At 46.2% G+C, this 16,511-nt stretch overlaps 1 protein-coding gene across 1 annotated transcript in view; it reads right to left on the bottom strand.

Annotated features, from left to right (window-relative positions):
* The window catches only part of RP1 (RP1 axonemal microtubule associated), a 2,616,437-nt gene that overhangs the window by 2,137,621 nt on the left and 462,305 nt on the right, over positions 1 to 16,511 (bottom strand). Inside the window, exon 6 of the mRNA XM_086965756.1 lies at positions 10,876 to 10,962. Coding sequence (XP_086821882.1) covers positions 10,876 to 10,962 — 87 coding nt within the window. The remainder of the gene's footprint in view (positions 1 to 10,875; positions 10,963 to 16,511) is intronic.

Here is a 16,511-nt window from a genome sequence, read left to right as displayed (position 1 = left end):
GCTTTTCTATAGAAAGAGCATATTTAAATCTGTCCAGTAGTTTAGAGAAATTGAGGGTAAAAAATAACTGTATATCTGGATGGCTGGGCTAGCAAGAGTCTCGATAAAACTCTCATGGGAGCGCCAATTTAAAAAATACAGCATTCTGATTGGAACAGGGAACATTATTTTCCTTGGGCTATCTCACTCCCACAGGAGTCAGACTCCCACAAGAGTGAACGTTCTGATTGGCTGCCAGCAACAGGAGCAAAAGTTTGCTGCCAGCCATTACAAGCCTCCGGGAACTTAGTCCCTTGTCCTAAAGTTACACAAAAAGACAGATATATGAAGCAGGGTAGGGTTACCTTGACCACCTAGGTCACATTCGGGACCCGAGGGACCAGAAAGAAAAAAAACAAAATCAGCAAAAAATGCTGCGAGCCAGCAAAACTCTGGCAGGATCAAAAAAATAAAATTGTGGGCCTGGGCTGCATTCATTAGTTATAGGACCTGTAGAGCAAACCCTTGGGGACAAAATAATTAGTAAAGACGACATTAAATGTTCTGGGGTTAAACAAGAAAGAGAGGCTGCGTGGTTTCCCTCCCTAGTCTCTAGGGGCCTTGGGGACCCCATCCCCCAATGCTGAAGTCTTTGCTGAAGCGCAGGGGTCCACAGAGCTCCACTCCCAAGCCTCTAAAGGCCCTGGGAAGCTCAACTTGGGGGCAGAAATGTGTTTAAAAGGAAGAGGAAGCCCACATACCCCCCACCCTAAGTCTCTAAAGGCCACAGGAACCCCATCCCCCAGGTCCACTACTTAAGCAAATGGGGTAGAGGCCATGCATCTCCCTTCCTGAGCCACCGAGGACCCCGTCCCCCGCAGTGATGCAGGCAGGGAAACACATCAATATATTGTTCCCGGCTGCAAGGAGCAGCATTAGGAGCTGCTCACAACAGGTAGGAGCAGTCAGCTCCTGCTGTATATGGGGAGCCAGCTGGGGGCGCAGAGCCCTTGAGGCTACCTTGCAGCCCCCAACAAGAGTTTGGTGGGTGCCCTTGGTGGGTCCTGGGCACCAATCTTCTACTGTACAGGAACCCAGGGGATGGAGCCCCCTTGGTCGAAACCGGCCTAGGGAGGTTGCGTGCATCATCCTCTTACTAATATCACAGCTCCCCAGGGGATATGGTCCCCGGGCTGCAATGGGCCCCATGCTTCCTCCTCATAAACATTAAACCGGGCCCTTCAGCTCAGGGAGGGGGCCACATGCTCCTTCCCCCTAAAAATTGCACTGGGCCCTTTCGCCCAGGGCGGGGGTCATGTCCGCCCCTTCCCTTTATGTGAAATAGTGGCCCTCAAGGGAGGGGGTGCCAAGGGCCTAACAAAGCTTGGGGATGTTGGCCTTGCGGCCTTTCTGACCTTTGTTTAAATAGGTGGCCCCGGGGATAGTAAAAGATACACACCTCTAAAGAAGTTCAGGGAGGCGGGCCGCATGCCATTCCTCCCCTTTGTTTTTAGAAATGGCCAAGGGAGATGGGGCACGGGGAGGGGGCATGCAGATCCCCTCCCCTTTAATTAAGAAACAAACTGCCCTGGGGTGGGGGTTCCCAGTGCCATACCCTATGGCCAACCCCCCACTGCACACGGCCAAAGTCTGTGCACAGCATGGGGTTGGCTGTATGGAGACAGGGTTGGCAGAAGGGCCTCACCGCAGGCAGGCCCTGCAGCCAAACCCCACTGCATTCAACATTTGGGCATACACTGTGGGTGGTTGCATTTACTTATGGTAATTAAGTATTACTCTACGTTACAAAAAAATCCTGGAATTCACTGAAAAAACATGACTCTTGAATGATGTCATCATTTATGTCTTCTATGATGTCATTTGAGAAATCATGAGTGATGTCATGGAACATGGAACATATCATTAGTGATGTCATAGGTGAGGTCATAAGCAGTGCATGGCAGGGACGCAAGTTATAGTTTGAGCTGCTAACTATAACTGGTGAATTTCTGTGGGTTTTCTATTTCAATATGTTAATATTGTCATTGACACTATCACCTAACTATAACATTACTTTAATCTTTGTTTTTTTCAGTGGATATACATATCTGTATAGATAGATATATATCTATCTACCTATATAGATATATATATATATTACCTACTGGCGGTCGCCAGTAGGTAGTTATAGTTAGACCTAGTTTACATAGGAAAAGCGTTTTTTGATTTGCCAATATCTTTGGCGCCAGTTGCCGCACCTTCGCAGAATTTTCAAAACTAATGGGGCGCTCCGGTCAGCTCCTGTCTTTTTTGGGGTGATTCGGCTAGCGGGGGCCAAGAAAAAAGGGGGGTCCCAAAATGCTTTTTCTCCATGTTAATTTCCTTAGGAACTTTTGTCGTGGCTACAGCCCGAACTGCAAAACGGAATTGCACCAAATTTGGCAGAGAGGTGGCTGTTCCAGAGTGCACTCCTTGCTTCAAATGGTGTAAATCCGTTCAGTGGTTCCTGAGAAATTTAAAAACAAAAAATATTGATATCTGGTGACCGGGGAGGTTTTGTGAACCCTCCCTATCACGTGCTTCATTCTGATTGGCTGCTAAAAGTCCAAACCAGGAATTGTTGACAGCCATGTTGTGACTCGCTAAGACTGAGTCACAAGAAAACAGTGAAAATAGATGAAAAACAAGAAAAGGGGGCAGGGTAGAAACACTGGCCTGCTCAGGGCGTCTTACAAGGTCCTCCAGGACCAAAGAAAGCATTTTTGAAAAAAACTTTCGCTGTTGGGCTGGGTTTGCGAATTTGGCAGAAAATAAAAAAATGTAAATTAACATGCAGACTTCCGTGCTTCGTTTTCCTTAAGCCCCTGGGTGGGTCAGGTCCCAGGGCCAATCAGAATTTATGTAGCAGGGGCCCGTGGGGGCCCCTGCACACCAGGGACCACAACCTCCATGGGGCTTTGCTCATAATGTGCAGGGGGCAAGCACGCAGCTCCCCTCGGCCCCGGGGATCACACCTCCTCTGGCTTTTTTTAGAAAACTGTGTGGGGGCTCCTGCCCCCCACACTGCCCCAGGGGCCGCCAACTCCCGGGGCATCTGTAATTATGTGCGGGGGTCGCACGGACCCCCCAAGCCCCGGGGACCGTCACCTCCCTGGCGCTTAAATATAAATAAAGAAAGTGTGGGGGGATCCTGCCCCTCCCCACACTGCCCCGGGGACCACCACCACCCTGGGGCATCCGTGATTATGTGCGGGGACCTCGTGGACCCCCCAAGCCCCGGGGACTGCCACCGCTTCAGGGCTTAAATATAAATAAAGAAATAAAGTGTGAGAGAGGGCTCCTGCCCTTCCCCACACTGCCCCAAGGACCACCACCTCCCCAGGGAAACTTTGATTATGAGTAGGTGTCCGTTGCAGATCCCCCAGCCGCAAGGACCACCACCTCCCCAAGGCTTTTCATATGAAGGGAGGGCTGGCTCCAGAAATGTCCTGGGGTGTCCACCCCCAGGACATTGCATTTTGCAATGACAGAGCGGGAGCCTCCTGGCTCACTATGATTTGGGGATGAAGTCCACTTTGCCCCTGATGGACACAAAGCCCTCCTGGTACCTCCTGTAAGTCCTACGCAGCAGAATTCCTGAGCGCTCATCGGAGGCCCAGCCTCCTTTCTCCACCTCTCTGCAAACGCGACTACTAGTTAAAGAAGAATTTCGAATGGAATAGGTTTCAGATTTGCGAGAGTTAGAGCTATAGGCGTTGTAAATGTGTTTTAATAATGTTTCTTGAAGTGGAGTGGATGTAGGTTGTGTGTAGTGGAATTATGTGGTATGATGTGCAGTGAAATTATTTGGATAGACTTACTTTGATGGGGATAGAAGCAGTGGTGGCTCCTCCATAGGGGCATCGCCCCACTGCTTTCTCGCAGTGCGAGAAGCAGAAACATAAAATGGTAAAATTACCATTTTATGTTTCTGCTTCTTGCACTGCAAGAAAGCAGAAGTGCCTGGTTGTGGACAGGTGAGTGGGCTGTCCTGATTGAGGGCAGGGGGGAAATGGCTTGCCCACTGTTGTGGGTACTGACTGTTTGGTCGGCCCCAGGGCCGACCAACTCAGTCATGCGCAATCTCCCTTTTTCTCTATGTAGGCTGCTGCATGCAGCCTACATAGAGAAAATGGCCTGGCGGGGGCGCTCTCCGCTGTGCCTCACCAATCACAACGCTGCCATTGCAGCGTTGTGATTGGCTTAGTGTCGGGGAACTAGGCTGCCTGCTGGCTGCTTCCTGTTCCTACAGGAAAGCAGCAGCAGGAACACGCAGGACCCAGCTACAGCATCGCACAAACTGGTTCTATAGCAGTTGAGCACTAGAACCTTAGGAACCCTGCAGCGCCTGGAGGACCTCAAAGAAGCTAATCCCAGCAGCCTGGTAGATAATGTACAGGTTTTTAAACTCTTGAAGCTTCGTGCATTTGATAAATGATTGATAACTTTCTAGAGCTCTGGTACGGTACTCCCCTGTCCTCCCCAAGACCGGGATTCGGTAGAAATACACATTGCATTGTTAAATGTGTCCCAACCAATCCGTTTGGCTTTTGCCACCGACCCTTGCCAGTCTCTGTTGTGCCCTTGCGGCCCGTCTCTCTCCTGCCTTGTTGTTGTGACAGAAACCAAACTCCTGCGGTTCGAAGCCTTCCTCACTGAGGGAAAGCGCTTGTCCCTGAAGAGCCCACAGTGCCCGGGACACACTGCTTTCAGAGGCGAAGAGGACAGCACTGCACAGGGGCGCAAGTTACCAAATTACTGTACCTTTGTAATTTGTTAAACAAAGTAGACATGCCGCATTAGTGCAGTGGTGTAGCTGTGGCGTCGTGGGCCCTAAAGGCATCAATAGCAGTACCCTGGGGGCCCCTTGTTTGGTAGTAAATGCCTTCATTTGAGTGCCGAGGTCCCTTGCAACCTACGGCGCGGTGCTACTTACTGCCCCTACTGCATTTCCACTACTATTGATAGCTACTCCAAAAATGCATACCTGTTTATTACAGTGATCCCAAGACGCGTGCCCTTTCGATAAATTAACCTTAAGCAACGTTTCTGAAGTTCTGAACCCAAATACTTGCTTCAAGTGTAATTACCTTGGGTCTGTGCTTAACTACTTTTACATAAAGCATATAAGTAAACATTTACTCTTACAACAGTTGACTCGACAAAAGGTAGGATTTTTTTTTGTTTATGTATCTTTGATTTATGTCACATCATTTCAGTAACGGAAAAAGGAAAGGTCATATCTACAAAGCGTTCCCCCTAAATCACAGCCAACGAAACAATGTACACGCTCATGGCTGCCATGTGGCCACATGTCACAGTTAGCACCTTCAGACTGTCCTGTGATATTATCAGCAGCAAGGACTAACATTTTTATATTTTAAACCTGGTAGTATAGACTCAACATGACGGCTCTATTCGCAAAGAGACTGGATTGGCTGGAGGAGTGAGCTTCAAATTTGACATGGGGCCATTTAGGTATGCCACATGCGGCAGTACAATTACTTGCAATGGAAGCATGTTTTATTTGTGAAGAACGAGAGACTGGGGAAATAGAGAAGGAAGTGAAAACCAGAGACAGGAGAAAGGTATTGTGAAATATAAGAGCCATAAAGAGTGGTGAAGGTAGAGGTTACCATGAACAGAATAATGCATTTTGGGATTTTTAGTTTCACTTTTCCCATTTTCAGTGTCTTGCTAAAAAAGCCCCGGCATGAAGAGTGCTGGGGCATGAAGAGTGCTTGTTTGGAAAACTAGGACCGACGGATGGTGCCTTGCATGGCACGGGCACATTTGGCCGCTTTGTGAGGTATAGATTGGGGGTCAATAGAGTCATTTTGTAACACGCCTGTCATTCCTTTAATGGAAGACTACTCACTCTAATTGCTTGCAGTTTGTCACTAAATTATTCCTTTAAATTGGCATGTTCCAGAGCTGTAAATGGTACAATGTTGGAAACTTGGAAAATGTTGGACTTGGCCCTTCTGGCAGGTTCACCCCTGAACCTTTTGCCTGGGGTTATTAAATAATTATAGTGATGTCTTGGTTTCTGTGCACTTTCACTGTGCCCCAGTGGAAAGTGCGTGCGCACTCTGAGTGCGTGTGGTGAGATAGGCCTGCCCTCCCATAGGAATGCATGGGGAATGTATGTGTCCCTGGTAGTTCCTTATGCGTTGGGTGTGCAGGCTCGAGTCTGGTATGTGCGGACTCGTGTGATTAAATGCTGCGCAATGATGCGTGCAGCATGTTTGTGTCAAATATGGAAGTGCCACTTCTATAAGTGTGCCTGTCTGTGCAGTGAATGTGCTGGCTTGTGATTGGCTGGAGCTGGCTGGTGTGTCAGGCTCCATGGTTCTGCCCCGGTGGTGAGTGTTGAGATTAGCAAGTGTGATCTGATGGAGTGGTGCACCTGGGACCTGCATAGGGCTGGGCTTTCCCCACACAATGCTGGCTCCGCCCCCTGTGGTGCGACTGATGACCCTAGCCTGCCTGGTGAATGGAAAGGGTGGCTGAGCAGCTGCGACAGTTTTTTCCCCCACCCTTCACCCTGAGACAAAGGAATTCACTGTATAAAAAGGGGCTGTGTCCCCTTACAAAATGTTCTTGTTTCTGACTGGAATCTACCAGGAGCCGGCTGCTGCTTGAGCCCAGGGGAAGCCTTGCCTCCCTGGGCCCTGCCCAGCCCCTGGATGCCTTGAATTGCTGGAGGAATTTCCTTTCCTGGGAGCTGCTGTGCTCTAACTTTATCCTGGACCTCTGGGACCCCTTTTGTCCTTTTTTGAAGTTGCCAAGGCATGTTCTAGCCTTCCTGCACCTCATTATGGGGATTGGGCTCTTTCATTTGACCTCCCTGGGAAAAGGAGAGCTTGGGGGCTGAGCAGCGCTGCGCTGCAGCTCTTCCCGAGGGGATCCCCCTCGTAGGGATTCCCCCCTCCTCTTTTTATGCCTCGCAGGAGCCTACCCTGCATTGTGCCCGAGTCTCGATATATTTATTATAATTTACGGGTGCCACCCCGTTTATCTACCCCTTAGCGAGTGCCCATCTCGCTTTATTATTAATTATTTTAACCGAGGGAGCCTACCCCTCATTTTGTGCCCCCGAGTCTCACCGCCCGAGGCCCGAGCCACGTTAAGATGGCCGCCGCATCCGCGGCCCGCCTGGTTGTGGGCGGGGCCTACGACGGAAGCGGAACGGCCCGGCCGGAAGAAGGGAAGAAGTTTGAGGCTCCCCCGCAGGGCTCCCGTATGCCGATGGGAGCCCTGCACACTGCCCGGCCGGAAGGGAACTGGTGTCCCAGGTGCCACGAAGGCTCCACATCAAGTCCCGGTCCCGTGTTGGGGGACCGGGTGAAGAGCGAAGCGGGCGCCTTGTGAAGGCGGGGCTCCCATGAGGAGGGAGAGCCCCGCCAAGCGCTACCGCCGCTGAAGAAAGAGAGCCACAGACCATCCCAGAACCGGTGAGTAAAGGCTGGCTGGGGGGGAAGTTGAGCGAGGCACCATGTTGGTGCCCCTCTGACGCAGCCGCAATGGGGATTCAGGCCCAGAAGGGCCCAGGCTTTGTTGTGTAGAGGGGGTGATATTGGGGGCACCTAATCGGTGCACGCCCCCAGGCCCCCACCGCTGTTGTTGGTCCCCCTCCTTGCTCCTAGAGCCTAGAAGGCTCCAACGATTAGGGACCCGATTATGCCCAGCTGGCTACAATGAGGTCCCCAGTGTTTCAGTGCCTATGTTTGCCTCACGTGTCCCACAGAGCCCCTTGGGGGCTTCTACGCTTATTTTGCACTGTTGATCCTCAAGAGCCTAGAAGGCTTCAAGCTAGCAGTTTTTATTTCCGAGGGCTACCAAAAATGCGCAGGTGCGTGCAGAGCCAGTGGACTCCCCCAAAATGCCCCATTTGTGTTCAGAGCCTAGAGGGCTCCCCATTTGGCGCAGTTTTGGTTCCAGAGGGCTAGTGAGAGCCCTGTCGCAGTTCTGTTTCCAGCTGCCCAGCAATTAATGAGCAGCTGCACCGTTTAGGTTTTCCTTCCTAGGGACATGTGTTCTCTGGACTCAGGAGTGAGGTGCACACCTTCGCCCCTACTTGGCCTTCCCCACCTGCACAGCACTTAGTGCCAGCTGCAGCGTTTAGGCCCTGTCCCTGTCCTCAGCTGCCCAGCAAGTAGTGGGCAGCTGCTACGTTTAGGTTTTAGCGCAGTGGCGCAACCTGGACTTTGATGTAAGTTCTGTGCTAATGTGATTTCTGCGAATTGTTATTTGCTGCACCTCTGAATGTGTTTTTGATGCATCATGTGCCTTGTTCCTTACACCGCTGAATGTATGTTTATGCATCATGTGTTTCTCCTGCACCTCTGAATGTGTTTTGATGCGTCATGTGCCTTGTTCTTACACCTCTTAATGTGTTGTTTATGCATCATGTGTTCTCCTGTGCTGCACCTCTGAATGTCTTTTGAGGCGTCATGTGCCTTGTTCCTTACACCGTTGAATGTAGGTTTATACATCATGTGTGAAGCTTCTGATTGTTATATGTTCTAAGTGCTAGTTCTACTAAGTGCATATTCCTGACAGTGGTGCATGTAGCCCTGTCCTGTACATATCCCCTGTAAATTCTGTCTGTGCCTCTGGCACATTGTAAAGTGTGTGTTTACTATCTAATGTGTTTTGTAATACAAAGGCTATTTTTACCTATACCTTGTGTGGAGTTCCTTTTGTGGGGGGCCTGGGATGTTGTTGCTGGTGGGTGCGTGCGCAAATACTTAACTTACATTGCCTCCGGGGTAAGCCTTACTGCTCGTGTCACGCTACCAAGGGGTTGAGCAGGGGTTATCTTGGCGTGTAACTTCCTTGCCCTGACTTAAGAATGGTGGTTTCTGCCTGGCTTTGGCGCAAGCCTTAGCCAACCAGAAATCCCATTTCTAACAGAAAATAAATGTACTGTGATTCATTTCTCAAAGAAGGTTGTCATCGCTGTAAATGAAAAGGAGTTTAACTGACATAAGCAAATTCTGACTAGTTAACTACAGTTTTCGAAAACTTGGCGAACCACCTCCCAGCCTGAAATCATGAAACCTACAATAGTGACAATATTATGCGCCATCTGTATTCTTTTTCCATGTGCATAGTTTCCAGTATTGTTAGAGCGCAAAATCAAAGTATCAAGGAGAAAGGAGAAGTCAAACACACATCGACTTACAAATTTGCGGAAACAAACTCATAAAGTATTATTATGTAACTGAATTGAACTGCTCGATAACACTAAATAAAAAAATAGTAGGGTTAAATGAGAACTAGCATTTTAACCAGTTTTATTTTTCTGTGCCCTGCTTTTCTTTGAGCAAATGTTGTGTTGATAAACTTCAAATGCAGTGTCGCTGTTATGCAATGTTTTTGGGGTTTCTTACTCTTCTCTTATCTCTTTCCCTCCTTGCTTCCCACTTTCGCTTTCCACTTACGAAGGTGATACAGAGACACCTCAACGTCGCAAACGCCAAGGATCGTAAAGGATTACCCAACGTGTAATTGTCGAACCATATAAAATGTACGCAATTGTAACCCAACGGCGGTATAACATGCCCAGTTTTGCCTACCCACCTTCTTAACGCCTAAACCATATATATTGTATGCCAATTGTAACCACAACGGCGTTATAACATGACCAGTAAGACCTTCTTTCTTTCTGTACTTACTATGCTAAACAACTCTGTCTAATAATTGAAATATGAAAAATAAAACAAATAAAAAGATGTGTAATCCTGGCTGCAGTGGTAGTACCGTTATAGGACGTTAACTTCCCAGCTTGCTTTACCATAGAGTTGTAAATTAAAGTAGAAGGTCACTATTTAATTAGGCATGTTGAAATGCTAAGGAGGTATTTTCAGTTATGAGTTTGGGGGCACAAAGGTGTAATTAGTGACTATCAAAAGTAGAGGAGGCTTACAGTAGTTTTTAACTGTGTAACAAAAAGGAGCTGAGCTCATTCCGACCTGCACGGTGTGAAAATATGTGTCTACAAACAGTTATAAAAAGATTCCTTCTGAATCAAAAATGGTATCACATCTTGCAAAAATAAATTGCTTAAACATGGGCAACAGTTTCTAATATTGAGCCAACCCAATCATTCAGAAAAAGCAACGCAGCTTTTGTATGTGTGACCCAAAAAATATGTTGTCGTAACTGGATTTCCAAGCAGCCTCTTAAAATGATATGCAATCAATTACACAAGTCAGTATGCCACAAATGTTAGATTTTTATTTTTCAACCAATATAGTATCCTTTTATGAAAAGACATTAAAGCGATATGAACAGGATTGATACACAGGTCAATATTAAACTACAGTAAACAGTTATTTGTAAAGCGTTTTTAAAAGTTTGTGCGATTTCTAAAAAGAGAGCTACCGAGGACACTGTAGGGAATGTAAAATAAATCACGTTGCATGTTCTTGTGTGTCAATGTCATTTAAAACAAGTCCCAGACGCATCCAGACACTCTTCTAGTGTGTTATGAGTGTGGATGGGGGCGCTGTAGGATTTGACTGCTCTTCCCTGATCAGCCTCTGAAGATTGTTTGTTATCTGGGCAGTATCGCTAGCCAGGTAAACACAAGTGACCCAGTGTCCTTTATGTGATGGAGTGGCATGTTTAAGATAACGTATGTAAAATATGTCCAAACTATACCGCATGTGGTAGGCCGGCGTCTGATATGTGGGTATCATGAAATGTTCATCAATTTCCAGAAACAAATGTGTATACTGAACGTGCAACCATCCAAAACAAAACACAATCATAATATCTTACCATCTAAAAAAAAACACGAGGTAATACTTCCTGTTACCTCAAAGTAAGAACAGAATGTGTGCTTACCTCTTCACAGTGCCAAGCAGGGGAATCCCCAGAATTGTTGTGACCAATACGTATTTTGTAGATGTCTCCTATATCTCCAGTGTTTATCTGAGGAATTAAACATGTAGAAAACTGCATCAAATGATGGATTAAATGTTGGTATCAACAGTTCACTTTATTAGCACGAATACAGTAACATCTGGAAATGAGTCTGCAATTTTGACTAAGAAGCAAATTTTGGATGAAGATTTTTCACGCAGGTAATCAATCAATCAGCCAGGATTTGTAAAGCGTGGCTAATCACCCGAGGGTCTCCAGGGGCTCAATGGTTAGATCGATGTGACATTAAAAATACAGACTTTCTTTTTCTAAATACAACAGCAAATTAAATAAATGCAGGAATTACAGTATAGCATTTATCTTTATAAAAAGCAGGATTTGATTTCATGTCAGGGTGCCGCAGCGTGGAGGTCCGGGGGGTAAATTCCGAAACTGTCTGCCGGATTCCAGCCCTGCCCTCACACACGGAGACCAGCGGACACAGGAGGATTGCTTGGGGCATTCTTTTGTGATCCTGGGCTTGTCGTAGTCACGTCGGAACACCAAGGCGGACTCCAAGTCCCAGGATCCTCTCTGCTGACACCTGGACTGGGAGTAAGCCGCGCCCCCACCCTCAGCCTATTTAACTCTTTCACCCATCCCGCATCGCGGGACGTGCGCGGGTCGGTGCCCGGGGCTAAGCCCGGGCAAAGGGCGGGCCCTCTGTGGCCCTCAGAGGCCCAAGGAGGACGGGACGGGCCACACCCCTGACATTTCCTTCTAAGAGGTACTGAGACTCCCATTATCATTTCGATTGACTAACTTTGGCGTACCGCATTATAATATGTCCATCTGGGAGGAGCTGAACGCCCTGTGTGGAACCAAATATGTTCCGGACATATTACCCACTATAAGCATGGCCACCAATTCAGATGATGTAAACGCCACCCTGCAGGATTCACCCCTTCACTCTAATAAACATAAATCCCTAGCCAATGCACCTCCGGGGGGGCCCAACATTAAGAGGAAGCACAATGGCGATATTGTAAACGAGAAGCAAGCCAAATTCAAAAATTACGCACCAGTCCCTCTCATTCCACCTCCAACTCAATCACAGCGTTGGGGGATATGGCGTATGGAAGAATAGAAAACCGTGCATCACCCCTCCATCCAACTTTATTGGCCCAGCTTGAGCATTTATTAACATCTCTCATATCACCACTGGTGACCAAAATTAACGATCTGGGGGACAGGTTATCCAGTATCGAACTAATAATCAAAACGCATATTCCATCAAGTATTAAACCGGTATTATCCAACTGTCCTATTCCCCTCACTATCCCGGAAAAACCTAAGCTCAATTCCCGCAAGAACGCCCATTCGCAAACATTACCTTTTGCAACAGGCTTTAGACCGGCCATAAAGCACCCGTTAATAAACCATACTGAGGCCAAACCCTGTCAGAACGCCACAAATTAACTTGCCCCCTGAAGCCGCCACTTATGTGACTGTTGTCTCTGGGGTTCCACCATCAAATCAGGGAAAATATGAAACACGTCAAGACCTGTTAAATAAGGTTATGTTCTGGTTACAGACCAATAGACCTCTGCCACCTGACTTAGATGGTGGAATTGTAAGCGTCAGGAGGGTGGGGTGGTTGGGCGCGCTGCCAAAAGCCATCCCTGGGGACTTGGTGCTAATTAAATTCAAGCACAGGAACAAGTCCCCTACTTACGATCCTGCAAGCACAAAGAGGGGGATGGCCCAATCTGCATCTGGGACTTACACGACTTCTATCCGAGCATTCCACCTATTCAGTCACCAAGAACAGCAGTAAAGAAATATAACGTCTGGGGTGGGGGACCCTGTGCACCTATTGCCCCTAGCTTCCTAGCTCCTAACAGATTTGAACCTCTGTTCAAAAACTGCACTTCCTGAGCACTACTTACAAGAGCCCACCTATAATCATCCAAACTAATCAGAAAACTGCTGACAGAGCCCTGCTTGATGATTCTCCCTTGATCCCTATTCCACTAAATAGCACTGTATGTACGATCCTTCCTTATTTTTTAGAGGTGCTCCACCTGACAGGGAATTGTTTTATACTGTTTTATACTGATTAGCTGATCCGTTTTATCAATTTAATCGTGTTTTAACAATTGATATGTAATGAAATATTGTTGTATTTATCTATGTTCTGTTGTTGCTTTTATGATTTTAAATCAAAAATCGAATAAAGCTAATCTGATTCTGATTCTGATTCTGATTTCATGTCTTAGATAATGAAAGTTCAAAATACATTGTCAGCTTCATAACTTCAATTTGCTTGAGCATCATTCCCTCCAGGAACAGTAAATAAATCAGGGGCCACTGATGACTGAACTTTCCAAAGAACAGACTCAAAATCTCTTTCCAGTGTTGGACTTGCCTGCCAGGCAGTCTGACACCTTGGCAAAGGCAGGTGCACCTGCTTTAAAGGGCTAGTGTGTAGGCCATTTAGAGGTATTGACTAATTCCCAAATATAAAAAAAAGAAAGGTCCACTTTACATATCAACAAATGGAAATGGAGCATATTACCATTATGTATGGATGCAAGCTTTAAAAATGTGTTTTTCATACAGGGAAATAATTGTTGAAAACAGTATGTGAAATATTTAGCTTTATGGTAGGGCTGCCTGCAGTCAAAAGAAGAGCACAATACATAATATTTGACTATATTACAGAGTTACCCATTATGTATCCTGTACCTATGTATCCTATATGTATGCAAATATTTATATATTCACTCAACTGTGGTTATGAGTCTCACTGCAATTATGTCAACCAGGACAGTGGAAGCAGGAATGTCCTTGCAGGATACGTTTAGCACAAAAACAACAAAACACATAGCACAAAAAATGGTTACCTACCCAGCACATGTGAGATGTTTTGGTCAATTCGACTTCCATCCGCAGGTGATAAGCTTAACAGCAGTTCATTGAACATTTATTTGGAGAGCCCCTGGAGCAACACTAATATGTGCTGGTGCTCCAGGGGCCCTGCAAATAAATGTTCAATGAACTGCAGCTAAGGTTATCACCTGCTGATGGAAGTCGAATTGACCAAAACGTCTCACCGTATTGGATAGGTAACCATTTTTTGTGCCATGTGTTTTGTTGTTTTTGTGCTAAAAGTATGCAGCTCCCTCTCTGTAAAAGCAATTGTGCTTGCTTTTAGCAAGTGTATGCATTTTCAAGCAGTAAAGCGCCTACCAAGCAATAGAAAACAGCTATGTCCCAGGGGTTGGCACCACGGGACATAGCGGAAGCCGGCCCTGGAGGGTGGAGGTACCCAGAGCCATCTACTTTGCACAACATAGCCCTGGGCAGGTGGTGGTCAAAGGGGCTTTGGGGGCAGCACAGCCCCTCCACTTTAATTGAAAAGAGTTGTACCAGGGAGGTGGCGGCCCCTGGGGCTGCAGGGATGCCCTACGGGCCCCCTGCATTAATGTTTTATTTTTCCCCAGGGAGGTGACAGTCCCCGAGCTACAGGGGGCCACACAGGCCATCACAAGATTTAACATGGGGAAAATGTGTTTTTGAACCCCCCCCCTGTTTTTCAGACCCCGCTTGACGGATCACCCAAAAACTTTTAAGACAGCAGCTGAAGTGAGAGTCAAATTAGATTTAAAAATGTTGCGAGTATTTGTCAAACGAGGCTAAAGTTATTGGCAAATGAAAAAACACTCTTCCTATGGAGACTAAATCGTAACTATGACTACCTACTGGCAACTGCCTACAGACCAAGTGAATGCCCTACATGCTTCAGAAGTGCATGTATTTCTAGATGCCTCATACCTTCCTAAAGCTCGAACAGACACTATAGAAATAGACCCTGATATATCTACCCAGATCAGGTTGGAGAAAATTGGTGTTACACAAAAGGGTGCTGGACTCAGTCCTTTCAAGAGCAAATCTAGATGTATACCGCTGATGCCAAAAGACAGCATCGAAGTATTTCATGACTGTGTAACTAAAGACTTGAAAGAATTATATCTCAAAACAAAGAACAAAAAAAGTAAGAAATTTTCTAATATTAAACGTCAATATGTCAACTTAATGAGAAAGTTAAGCGAAAATCATGAAATTGTGATTTAGAATTCAGATAAGGGTGGTAACCTTGTAATTTGGCCTAAAACTGAGTACATAACAGAAGCTAATAGGCAGCTAAATGACCAACACTGTTATACAAAGTCCAACAATAGAGAATATACAAATGCTAAAACAACTTTGAACAAATTGCTTGGGCAGTGGAGAAGAGAGGGCTTAATTTCCTTCGAAGAGTACAAGTTTATGAATGTTGAGTTTCCCGTCCTCCCCTCCCTATACCTCATTCCCAAAATCCATAAAGGTATTAGCCCTGTGCCAATAATTTCTGCCATTAAAAGCATGGGCGAAAAAGTGGGGGAATATGTTGATTTCTTCCTGCAGGACTTTGTCAAACAATTGCTGAGTTTTGTTAGAGACACTAGCGATTTCCTATCTAAATTAAGGAATTTGCAATGTACTCCCAACATGTTGCTAATTACACTTGATGTGGAATCGCTCTATACGAGCATTGACCACATCCAAGGATTATCAGCAGTTAAATATTTTTGGGCCAAACGTCCCATCATGTACAATGAACACAATAAAGTTATTGTGCAGTTAATTGAATGGTGCTTGCACAATAATTATTTTCTCTTTGGAAAAGAGACATTCAGACAATTGAGAGGTGTGGCTAAGGGGGCCTGTTTCTCCCCCAGCTATGCGTGTCTTCACGTAGGCTGGTGGGAGGAACAGGTCCTCTCCAATAGCTACACAAAATATATGCAGGAAAACGTGAAATGTTATCTCAGATATATTGACGACATTTTTATCCTTTGGGATGGAAGTGCTGGATTGGCATCTAATTTCGTCAGTGAGATAAATAACAACTCTCTCAATCTGAACTTCACTGCTCATATCCATGCTACACGTATGCAGTTTCTGGATGTAGAAATGTACGTTGCTAATTCTGTGATTCACACCACGTTACACAGAAAACCCACTGCGGGCAACACCATTTTGCATGCAAGCAGCATGCATCCCAGACACACTATCGCCAGTATACCTTATGGTGAAATCTTAAGGCTGAAGAGAATCTGCAGTACCACTTCTGATTTTGAATCTTGTTTAAATTATATGATCGTTCGTTTAAAAGCGCGTGGATATACTGATACCATGTTGAAATCTGCCATTGAAAAATCTAAGACTAGAACTAGGGACAGTCTTTTTAAGAACATTACGCCTCAGGTTGAGACCCAAACCGTTTCGTATGCTGACTGTCCACGTTTGATAACTGCTTTTAGTTGTCAAGATAGGCAGCTAAAAGCCATCTTGAAGAAAAACTGGCCTATACTATTAAGTGACACTATTTTGGGATCTAAACTTCCCTTCACTCCAGTAGTTACCTTCAGGAGGGCTTATAATATGGGATCTACCTTGGACAAGGCTGCCCCAGAACTTAAGCAAAAATCTTCCTGGTTTCCATCTGTAAGAGGTTTTCGCAAATGCTCCACTTGTCGGGCCTGTACGTTTGGGATAAATATGACACATTT

The sequence above is a fragment of the Lissotriton vulgaris genome, chromosome 4_1, assembly GCF_964263255.1.
Source record: "Lissotriton vulgaris chromosome 4_1, aLisVul1.2, whole genome shotgun sequence".
Taxonomy (NCBI): Eukaryota; Metazoa; Chordata; class Amphibia; order Caudata; family Salamandridae; genus Lissotriton; species Lissotriton vulgaris.
The sequence above is the reverse complement of the archived record's forward strand: the minus strand, read 5'-3'. Positions and strand labels throughout refer to the sequence as shown.